This window comes from Malurus melanocephalus, unplaced genomic scaffold, assembly GCF_030028575.1.
Source record: "Malurus melanocephalus ecotype Western Australia unplaced genomic scaffold, MMel_1.1 scaffold_23, whole genome shotgun sequence".
Classification (NCBI taxonomy): Eukaryota; Metazoa; Chordata; class Aves; order Passeriformes; family Maluridae; genus Malurus; species Malurus melanocephalus.
This window is the reverse complement of record NW_026623255.1, coordinates 917,666-929,967: the sequence shown is the minus strand read 5'-3', so window position 1 is coordinate 929,967 and position 12,302 is coordinate 917,666. Positions and strand designations below refer to the sequence as shown.

The 12,302-nt window shown below is 36.8% G+C and overlaps 1 protein-coding gene across 2 annotated transcripts in view; it reads right to left on the bottom strand.

Annotated features, from left to right (window-relative positions):
• The window catches only part of AFG1L (AFG1 like ATPase), a 65,378-nt gene that overhangs the window by 9,903 nt on the left and 43,173 nt on the right, over positions 1-12,302 (bottom strand). The window contains exons 9-10 of one of the 2 annotated variants that reach the window (XM_057390145.1): positions 11,022-11,092; positions 10,665-10,765 (exon numbers count right to left, since the gene is read on the bottom strand). The exons of the other annotated variant lie outside the window; for it this stretch is intronic. Coding sequence (XP_057246128.1) covers positions 10,665-10,765; positions 11,022-11,092 — 172 coding nt within the window. The remainder of the gene's footprint in view (positions 1-10,664; positions 10,766-11,021; positions 11,093-12,302) is intronic. 2 annotated transcript variants of the gene reach the window in all.

The window sequence follows — 12,302 nt, the reverse complement described above, 5'->3', positions numbered from 1 at the left end:
GACAGTCAGAGTATCAAGTGTAGAAGAAAACAATGGGAGCACTAAAAGCAACACAACCAGGATGTTGCTGGAGATTTTAAGATTAGTGATAAGCAAAGAGTTTAGATAAGGGTAGTTGCCTTCCATACTTAGGACTGGAGTACTGTTATACACAAAGATCAGGCATGCCTGTGTGATGAGTACCTGCAAGGGAGAACAGCAGTGATCTCATTGTACATAAGAAAGGTAAGAATTTCTCATGTCTCCCCTTAGGTAAGAAATTACAGACATCGCTGCTGTGCTGATCCATTCTTTTATCACATGAAGAGCCCAAGCAATCTTCTGCTGAAACACAAAATCCTGAGGAATTATTCTGCCCTGCCCCATTGCAATTCACGTTCTCACACAAACCATATCAATACACCCTCCTCATCTCAAATACAAAGTATCAAAAATTAAAAGCTAATTCTTAAAATAAAGAAATATATAATGAAAAATTAAAGCATCCAAACTCTTGCAAAGTGGGCAAAAGCCCACAGAAGCACCCAACTGATGAACTACACATTTAAGGACTTGGTGGGTACCTTGGTAGATGGCCAATCAGGAAAACGAAAAATCTGGGCTATCAGAGGGAAGAAACAGGTGTAAGACAAAAAAAAAGGCTGATGCCTTTCAAATGGGAAGAACGGAAGGTGTAATGCTTACGTTGCTTTTCATACAGACACAAAATCAMAGTTCTTAGAAGGTTACAATATGCATCTTTATTACAGTCAAACAGGAATTCGATCCACTTCAGCAGTGCAAAAAGCAAGCAATTCAAGAATTCCTCTAATTAAGGCCATAAAGGCTGATAATTTTGAACTTCTGAAACACCTACACCAACACTAAGTGATAATATTACATAAATGTTGGCAGAAATGTGCCTTTGGAGACTCCAAAATCTTACACTCAGAAAGATCTGAGTCTAGCAGTGTATGAGTACTTTCACAGAGTAAGTTTGGTACCTTCCTGAAAAGACTCAGGTCTGGTGAGACACAACCGAAATGCTGAGTCAGCTATTCTGCTGTTYCATATGGCTGACACCAGCTGTTGTCCCTTACATAGAGGAGTTCTCCAACTCCCTGCTTTTGGAGTTTAGAGACAGTCCTGGAGATAAAGACAAAGCTTTTAATCTTGTTCCCAACATGACTTATTCTCATCTTGGGAAGTCCTCTAATTTCCTTCTGCCTTACTCAGTGTAAAAAGAAGGAACCACCAGCAAATTTGCAAATGTTCTGGGGACAGATTAATGTCCTTTTTGTATACCTCTAACCTTGCTATTGGCCCAGTTTCCCTGCTGCCTGTAGTTGCTTGAAAGCTGTTCTTACCCACCAACTAACTCAAAATGCTCCAAATGCAGAAGACATCAAAGTGGGGCCACCCTGACAACTTCTGAACTCACATTCTCACGGCCTGCTGACCCCAAACCTGGCATGAGGCTGGCTCAAGCACCCACAATACCAACTCTGMTACCCAGAAACAAAGACGGGCAAATGAGTTTAAGACCAGATGGCACCATTGCTAGAGGCTCCACCCAGGAAAAAAWTTCTGCTGTTCCAGCAGCCAACAGCCTTGCCCTCATCTTCCCAGTATTGCCTTCAGGCCCTTTTTCCCTCACCTTGCAGCAAGCACTGACTGGGCCCAGACTGCCAACAACACCAGCTCAGACTAGGTAACAAGACCAGTGGCACATGATTTTAAACAAATAGCACTGTCCTCTGTATAACTCTCCAAGGCTGAAATCTATGTTATGAATCKCAACCAGTCACAGAAAGTATTTCACAGTAGCATATATGAAGGTATTTCTTCCTYTGAAGTTGCTAATGAAGCCACAAATCCTCCTAATATTGATACTTATATATGTAATCCTCTTACTAAAAGTTTAGTCTGATTAATCTCATCCTTTGAACAACATTCTAAAAATTACTTCATTTGGTGTGTGTTTCTGGTACTGTCTRATCTCTTTTGTTTCATCAGTTATTAATCAAAACTCAACTTCAGAATAACAAGACATTTATGCARCAATTGTCACTTACCATTTGTTACCAGGTCTTTCACATGCTGTAATATTATTTTAAAACCCCTCAAAACATTAACAGATAAAATCCTTTCTTATATTATTATTGTCCCTGCATGTGTATATACTGTAAAACTTGTGGATTTTTTGTCATTAGCTCTAAGGCCAAGAGTCAATATTTTATAGGCATCATACTAATGCAAAATACATTAGCACTAACATGAGCTACACTCCTGACAAAGTGTTTACTCCACTTCAGCCTGCTTGACTGAGTTCTCACCTTCATTTTCTTTTGTTTCTCTGTCTACCTAATGCATTTTCAGCTATCATCATCTTAGTTCAAGTAGGATGTTTATCATTTGGAGCTCTCTGTGGACTGTTTTAAGGGTTAGTTGCCTCCTGTTTCATGACTATTATAATCAGTTTAATTATAGTAKAAAGCATCTTTTTTTCTTTCTTGACTCATCAGTGGCCCAGTATATCACCTTTTAGAAAATACAGAATATTTTACATGTGACAGAAAAGGACATGTCATCTCAAGAGAATATGTATTTTTTGTTGATGTTGTGAGATACTCCAGGGCCAGTTCTGGCTACTCCTGAAGACTTGTGATAGATAGAAACTATAATTATACTATAAGAGTATAATATTCTTAACACTCCAAAACTTCTTMTAATCAACACACAGTTTAAGATCAGATAACATTTTCAACTTAATGACTGAATACAAACAAAAAAATATAAAGCTCTGTTGTTCCCAAATGAACAACACACTATCACTGGTGAGGCTCATAAAGCAGAGTGCTGAGGCTGATAAAACAGMGCACTGGGATAATACGTCAGAATCATAATTCCAAGAAAGAAACAGAAAAACCCAAGGCATGATAGGTGATGCAGCAGCATGCTGAAGTTTAAAATAAAATGAGAGAGCTAGAGCATGGCTAACTTRGTTAAAAAATTTCAAGATATTGATGGCAGTGCAAATCATAGAACCACAATTTGGGATGGAAGATACCTTGAAGATCATCTGGCTCCAACCAGRAGAGCAGGAATCTAAGGACTGTAAACTCTGAGGCTGAAGATATTTTCTGGATTAAGCACAACCCCTTGCTATCTCATGTTATCTCAMCATAGAATACTGTTGAGAAGTAATTTTGCTTGTTCTCACAAACAAAAGCTTTTTAGCCACATTTCTCATAGTTGAAAGTTGTTTCAGATCTTTGCTCTTCCGCTTAAGAAGATGCTCATAATTTCCAGTTTTATTTATTTATTTATTTATAAACAATATGCTCAAAGCTGGCTGAATACTGGAAGAATTACAAAAAGCATGTTCCTGCTTCAAAAGCCCTCATTGCTAAATTTCTAATTTAAGCTCTTAAGTACAGAATTTATCAATGAAATTATCTYCAAAAATAGTTTAGGCTTAAAAAATGTATATGTCTATTTAAGTATTTACAGTTACTGTTAAGATTTCAAAACCATGATCAACAAAGCTTTGAAAAAAAGAGGGACAAGTACATTCAGGAATTTGAGAAACTAAAAATTTAACTAAAAAGGCAAACCCTTAAAACTACAGCCAGCTTCAAGAATCTTGTATTCATTCCCTGGTCTATAAAGTTTATAGGATCTAAACCCTCAAGGTTTATGTAGCTTTCACCGAAGGGTGTGCTTTTGAAAAATTAAGCTCTGATACACATAAAATGTAAAACAGAAAGGAGGTTGGACTAACAATATTACTGTATTACAGTACTTCCACCTGAATTAAGTTTTTTGGGTTTATTTTATAAAACATACTCATTAATTAGATAAGGCAAGTTTTTTGGGGGAGTAGAGAAACTGATCAAATTCTTAAAGCAAATGTAAGAAATAAAAAAAGACTCTCAGTCTAGAGCTTAAGATGCAAAAGCAAATGTCTTTGGAATAAGACTAAGGTCACAAATTGAAGAAAACTATGATTCTAWAAGGTTACTGAAAATCAAGCTTACCCATGTTGTGTTTATTTACAACTATACCTGACAATCCTACAGTTCTAAAGATGATGCCAAATTACACTGTGGATATATTCAGCAGCTTTTAATGAAAATAGTTCCCTCAAAATGATTCAGAATCATTAAACTGCCAATGCAGCTGAGTTATGTCACCACTTAGGGCAGACGTTCAACTGACTTAAAAACAGACACTTGCATTTCTAAATCGCTTGATGCATTTGAAAATGCTAACTCTTTTTTTTTTAAGCTTAGTTACATCTTTCCTTTTGAAGCGCAAGCTGTTCAAGTTCAGAACTGCATCTTCCYTCCAGTTGAAGGAAGTTGAAGAAGACTCCTTCCAGTCTGTACTGTTCACCACTTACTTGTTGTGCTGATCTACACACAAAAATTCTATGTTTCCAATTTCAGAAACACTAAATAACTACYAGGAAAAATTCACAGTAAAATAACCTTCTATAAGACAAATACTGATATTAAATTTATTTTCATAGCTTTTACGCTATTGTACGCTATCGTATGTTTGCTAATGGCTAGTATCATGTTGAGACACTACATTCATTGGTACTGGGCAGTTGGATGAAATGCTAAATTGGATTACCTAACGGAAAGCCTGCAGGATCCATGAACCACAAAACGGAGCCTTTGTGAGGAGCAGGCTCCCATGCTTGAGCGCTTCGCAGCCGGCATTCCCGGCAGAGGGCAGCAGCTGCTGCCACAAGCCAGGGGAGCACTGGAAAGGCAGAACTGAGAGCGACTCGGGATCGCCCCACTCCCTGAGCACCATGGAAGATCACACAGAGGGTACTGCTGTCTGCTGTCTGCGTTACCTAGATCAGAGCACATTTCAAGCCAAACTGTCACAATTACAAGTTTTCAAGTAGAATTTTAAAAGAGAAGTGAAGAAACTGGACTGATCGAGGGTGTTTTTTTCTAAGGTGTAATGAACACTATATAAACACACTGTGACTTATATTTGCACAATTGCATATATATGTATATACATACACACACACACACACACACATATATATATATGTATTTTATACCCAAGTTAATATGTACCTTTTATTTTAAAAGGTATCTGGTGATCTTTCATTCACACACAACTCAATTAACAAATAAACTATGTTTTGCAAGAATCTAACTCCATTGGTAATTTATCCCTCATTGTATAGATGGAGAAACTGGCAGAAAGAAATTAATAGCCCCGAAGAACGGGGGAAGTCAATGTTYACATAAAAATTCGGTCACTAAATGTCCCTATTCTGCCTGTCCCAGCCTCCGGTAGCTACGTTTTATGGGGCCTTAGAAAAGGTGGTACAGTAACAAACATTCTGATGAAAACCAAGCAGAGTCCTCCTGGCTCATTGTACTGGAGAAGCACATTCCCAGGGCTCCATTCTAGTGAGTAGGTTTAACTGCTTCGTGCCCATGACAAAGACTACCACGTGCCACACTGCCACGTAAACCCTAGCGTGTCAGGTCTGAAAAACTACTTCTCATTTTGCTTTAAAGCAACCAAAACAGATCACTATCCTCATCCCATTTTTTATTTGTTTCCCACATGTTCACATAGCTAGTAAAGAAAAAAAAATTAAGTGCATGAATTTGATAATAACTGTAAGTTAAGTTAGCTAAAACTTGGGATTATCCTCACCTGGAAAACTATGATTTACAAAATGATGCACGCAACAGCTTAACAAGTCAACTGCATGTCATACCAGCATTACACAGAGTATACTCTCTGCATTTTATTTTTATAAACATTAATGGACAATCAGTAATCACCAGTATTTGATGCATTATTTAGATAATAAATAGATAGAAATAACTCTTTATACTCTGGACATGAAAAAGTTTGATGCTAACATATGAAACAAGAAATTAAATACTGTAATACCAGAAAGGCATCAACTCTAGTTCCCAAAGTCTCCAGATATTATTTAAAAAGCAGCTATTACAAAAATTCTATTTAAGCTAGGAGATGTTACAAATAGTAGCAGGTTACCAATTGCTGATTTACTGTTTTCATCTATTATGTATTAGCTGCCATCTCATGAAATCGCGTGATATCGAAGTGCGAAATGTCTCAATATYTCCCCTTAAAACAGAATTTTCATTTTATTTTGAAAGAAACATCAGTGAATTTGAAGAGATTTTACATGCTGTTCACATGAAATATTGTACTACAAAAATCATTAAGGAATTATCTGAGAAATTTCAAACACATCTCCTTAATYCTACACCAACAAATGTAGATTTTTTGGGTCTGGATATTTATCCCTTGGAATGCRCTGTAACAGTTACCCAAGACTAGACTAGAAGATACATTGCAACAATRAAGAGAAAACAATTACTTCAGTGATAAACTATTCCTCCAGTATAACCAATGCATCTACCTTTTCACATGTTGATTCTTGCAAAACTTACTCTTTTTTTCTGGAACCCTTAAGGGTAATGGATAAGCAAAGGAATCAATTAACCAAGTTTTGAGTATAATGCTGTCTCCTCATGCTGCAATGATTACCAACACCCACATGAGCAGCAGTACACAACCGTTTCAGAAAACTGAAAAAATAATACTGCAACTCCAAGATTATAAGTACTTCCATGATATGSACCAGGCATGTCAAATTTGGAGGAAAGGTTGCCTAGTATGAGAGAAAGGTCTTATACACGTTCTGTGAAAACCCCCTCAAATCCAAGGAAGTTACAAGTCTTTGAAAAACTCCATCTGAACTCACTGCACAGACTGATCACAGACTAAGTATTGCCTACTACCAAAAGAATGAGGGAGATAACAGCTGGTTATCCCCTCAAGATGGACAGGGCACATTCCCCTGCCAGCTGCTGAACTTGTTCACKGCATGTGCAGGGGCAGTGAGAGCTGCCAACAGGCAGCAGGGACCCTGACTCCCTCACATCCCTAATTTCAGACAATTTAAAATCAGAAGAGATCATGAGGTACTTCAAGCTCCTGCATTTTAGAGACAGCTAAGCCTRAAAACTAGTACTCAGGTCAAACAAAAACACCTCTTCCTAAAATGGCATCCAGTTTTGACTCAACACGCAGTAAAAGAAGCCTCTGTGTTTGCTTAGATGCMAAAGAGGCAAACCAAAACAAACTCTCAATAAAACCCCACAACCCCTTCCCCATAAGTTCTGATAAGAAATAYATTGCTCACAGCATTCTTGTCTTCATTACTCCTCCCCCCATACACACAGTATTCTGTATTTATAGCAAGTTTATATTAGCATTTATGTTATATTCAAAACTTTTGGGGAAAATACCCTGTTATACTCGGCTTAGTATAGAAATGTGCTCATTAGAAATGCTACACTCAGCAATAGTTCTTTTTATAGGTTAGTTAACTAACTTAGCAATCCATTTAACAAATACTTTCTTGAGACTGCATAATGGCACTTTCCTAATAAGAACAGCATCTTCAAAACTCAGCCCTTCCTATGAAATCAGGGAGACTGGAGAATTAATTTCATTTCCATTCTCTAGTCATCCACTGTGTGCATCCAGAATCAGCTTCTCCATTACCATTCTTGGACCTAAAATCTGACCAACAGCCTGCAGTTCCACCCATCATTCACCATAGAGCATGTGTGAATTTTACTTGTTTGTTTTTTAATATTGACAGAGAGCATTTTTCTAGTGATGTGGAATTACCCTTGCACTCCAAGATGTATCAAAAATAAAAAGCTAGTCAGAGATCTCAGCCTAATTGTCCAGGACTCCAGTGATACAGAATGTATTTGCAGGCTATTTTTAGCTTATGTTAACTATTTACAGACTGAAAATTATGTCACTCTGCTTCACCTAGAAGGCATATTTTTTGCAAATATCCTTTTCCTTTTTCCATATCATTATTAAAAGTTCACCCATCTCCAGCTAARAATAAGCCAGTAACATTCAGATAACATAAAGACTTCCATTTTACTTAGCAAGTAAGTCTTTCATCTGTATGGACATACTTGCCCAGGGCCTTTATTTTATAATTTTCCTGCATTTCATAACTAGTTGCCATTAACTCCACATCATTTGATTCTGTCTCAACAGTGTCACAGTAAATACTTTTACTATCTTCCTCCTCAAAGAGTCATTCTTGGGTTCTTTTGTGTTGCTCCTTTTATTATTGTTGTTATTTACAAGTCCCTTTACAGTTAGTCWCACTTCCCTTTTGCTTTTGAAAACTGCTCTTCCTGAACACTCAAATGTGCAACTTCACTGTTTGGAATATCTTTTGGTTTCWTTACATGTTAGAAAATGAAGGTTGTTCCTACACAACACAAATTTGTAGATAAATTCATAACCAGCCAAATGACCTTGTACTGGATGTAGTACATTTTATGCTAGAAAATTATCTTTTGYAATTTTCAGGCTAATTACATTTCACCTTTTGCTGTGTTTCATCTACAGGATAACATACAATGATATATTTTCTTTATAAGGTTTTTATAGCCAAGTGCTCAAGAAGCAGTCCACCTCATTCCTCAYTTGCAACAGAACAGATCCCTATGAGTACTATCCTTCTGGGTTTGTTATTTAGCAGACTGATTGATATGTACTCAAGAACCTTGTATTAATTAACTTTAAGGCAGATACCAGTACCTTTAATGTTGCACACTGTCTTCCACCTCCTTTAGCCACTCTGTCCTTAAGTATGTGCAAGCATTGATTCTGTATTATTATTTTATGAATTGTCTCACAGGGTTTTCAATAATAGCAATTATCTCTCATTTTTCATCATTAATGAGCATTTCCCATTTACCATGCTTGTCACCACATCCTAAAACTGATACAAAACCAACTGCATACCTTGTTTTCAATTCTAAGTTTAATGAGCTCCTACAACACCAACTTCAAATTTCATTTATCTGTCTGGAGGCTTGGCTTGAACTGTCAATTAAGCTCCTCCCTGGTTGCAACAGGCCTCAAACAAGAAGATTTCCTGCCTCATGTCCCTTTGTACAATCTGCCTTCCCATGGGATTTTGTCCCCACATCCTGCACAAAGACACCTGCAGATTCACAGATTCACTCCTTGCAAATCCAAAAAATCCCCCTCCAGTATTCTTCTTTTGTTAATCTTGCTTTTCATGACATCTTTTAAGCTTTCTACTTCCCTTTTTTTAATAGTAGCACTTAATGATGCCATCAACTTRTCTACCATTTGGCTTCACAAGAAGTAGCAAATACCTTGTTGATGTCCACWATAGATTTCTGCTTTATCCCTCAACAAATATTCCCACCATTAGCCTGCTTACTGGAATACATAAAAATTACTTCATATTTCCTGTCATGTTGAATGTCTCCTCATTTTGGGCTATTTTTTTGCTATAAACCACCAGTGTACTCTTCTGGATCCTCCCTATGTCTTCTGTGACGTGAGTGGGAGCAATTTCCCACTCTGTTTAAAAAAGACACWGCATGTGTAAGTTTTTCCATCAAAATTTAAAAGAATGCATGAAAAAAAGGARTATGGTTTCATGGTTTGACAGCTGATTTATTTTTTTTAATTTTGCCTTTTAGCAGATTTTAATGGCAGGAGGGCAGGCAAGACCCTAAACACAGCTTATACTGAGGGAAATTGTCTAACATTGCTATGAATCACTGCAAAATTTTAGAGTCATGAAAAGAAAATCACTGTGGAGGCAACGCTGGCCATTCACCAAAATTTAATGGACAACTCTGAAGTTCATGGCTCTACTTTTCTACCTATGAAGAGAGCACACTGATACCCCTTAYCAACATATTAATGTAATATTTATGAAGACACATMAGTGATCTGAAAAKAAAAATAGGCAATGACTGAGGAAGTTGTTAAAAAAACAACATTTACTGTCTGCCATGCTGCTTTAGTTTCAAGCGTGATTTTSCTATAAGAGACTACCACAACATATCTGCAGAAGGCATCTGAAGTGAGAAAGAAAGCCACCACTGGTAACCACTCTGAATCCAAAGTTCTGTTGGCCCAGTTTAGGGTTGTGATCATTTAACAGCAACTTCAGACATCAGTACAGTGATCTCTGAAATACAGTGCAACTCCAGGGGAACTGTCTTCCAACCCACTGGAGGTCAAATTCAAGGAGAAGTTTYCAAGACTCACATCTCACATGTTTCAGCAGAGAATTTGGCAGTATTTAGCAAAACCYAGCATATTTTGAGAAGGCCTGGGGTTAAACATTCCTTGTACATGTAGCTGCATATACACAGCATGTACCAACAGTATTACTCTAGTGGTGCCAGGATCACTACTCTCTTGCTTGAGTATCAAACTAAAACCCAAGATTATAAAAACAGCATTTGACTGCTATTTACATATTGATATGCTATCACATACACAGCAATGATGKTAGGCCAGGCATATATTGTAGTAGGATTTTTGAATACCATCTGTAATATACCAAAGATTGAATTTACTATAACATTAAAAAGAAAATTATTATGGTTCTTTTTGAGAAGGGTTTTCTTTTTCCTGTTGAATTCAAAATATTTCTGTTAATCAAGTTAAAATAAAAGCCTTTTTAATTTAGTGCAGCTTGGGAAAAAAGCAAGCTTGTGTGGTTAGAATTTTTTTTTAACTGTGAAAAGTCTGAGCATTAACTGATGTAGATTGGACTGGGTACTCACTCTGTCGCACAGCTCTTCAAATGTGAAGTCTGCAATGGTTCCACACGCTTTATTCAGCCTCAGCTCTCTGCCTTGCACTTTTAGAATCCTTGGTCTAGTTACTATGGGAACATGAACAAAGACTCAATCTTCTCTGGATAATTACTATAAAATTCATCTCTTACAGATAGGAAATGCATAGCTTCATGAATAATAGCACATGATTCAACACATAAATTAGACAAAATGCTGATACAATGACTGCCACTTGAGTGTGGCATCAACCCATATACAGCAATGGAACTTATTAATTGGTCAGTGGAGATTGGGCATTGTGTTCTAAATGTATTCTCTTTCAAGAGAAATTAACTTACGTACAATCATTTTGTTTCTGAGCCAGCTCATCAAACAACTTATCCATGACAGCCTCCACATCAGCTTCACTTGTGCTACAGTGAAAAGAATAATAGAATATGAAATTAATAACACTTGAAGCCAACATCAAACAGCTGCCTGAGCCTGCTTAGCTTTTTGCCCATAAAAAAAAAGAGAACAGGATGTTATGCTCTAAATACAAACATTACATTTAGAATACACTTAAAAGTAGAGAATATTAACTCTCAGGTAGATGATTCTGCCTTATTTGCATACACTGAAAGACTTCTGTGTTTTGAGCTGTTTCCAGTAATGAGGCAATACAGGCAGAGCAGATCCATTAACACTATGAGTACACAATGAGAAAAAAGGCTTCTGGCTCTATCTTGCATGCAAAATAAGAGCCAATAGACAAGGCAAGGCAAGGCAGTCAAGCACCTAAAGAAGTATCCTTTGAAATTTCTRAGAGGGGACTTTGTGAAATTAAATGATGAAGCAGATTTTTCTTTTTTTGGGAGGGTGGGGGGTGTCAAGTCAACCGACTGCATTGATCAAACAATTTGCAAAATTAAACTGGGAAATTAAAAATACCAGTATGATCTCTGCATTTGCAATTTAGCAGTTTCCCAATCTCTATTCCTAATATTGCTTGGGAAAGACCAACCATAGACAGGGAAAATGCAAAATATCTGTGCTGATAGCTGAAGTAAAGTTTACATTCATCCTCTGGGCCACAAGAATTAAAAAATCAGTCAAATCTGAGAACTTTTTTCAATCACTAAATAGATTAGAGAACTGACCTTTCAATGTTTTATTCTTGAAGGTTAATAGATAGGTAAGACTTCTAGTTGAGAATAGTAAATGTTAATGTTATGGTAGACAACAAAAAAATGTTAATGTTATGGTAGACAACAAACCAGAAGGAGGATATAAAATGTTTCACTGAAGTTTGTGTTAACTCTTTTGCTGTGAAAGGTCTCATTTTATAGATGTTGATGCATTCTGGCCTCACTGCTTCACACAGTTGTAGTCATCCTCTTAACTGATAATGAAGATCAGCTTGTTAAACAAATACCCTCCTGTTCATTGGCCCTTAAGCACCTTAAAAATGTTAATAGCAGAACTGAAGTAACTACTTTTTAGCTCAAGCTTAACAATAACAAACCTTGTAGATACAAAGAAATTGGTGAAAAAAAGAAAAAATCCACAAATTTCTACAAGTGCAATTTCTACAAAGTGCAAGATGTTAAAAACCTTTTCTGACTTGGAGGTTACATAAAATTC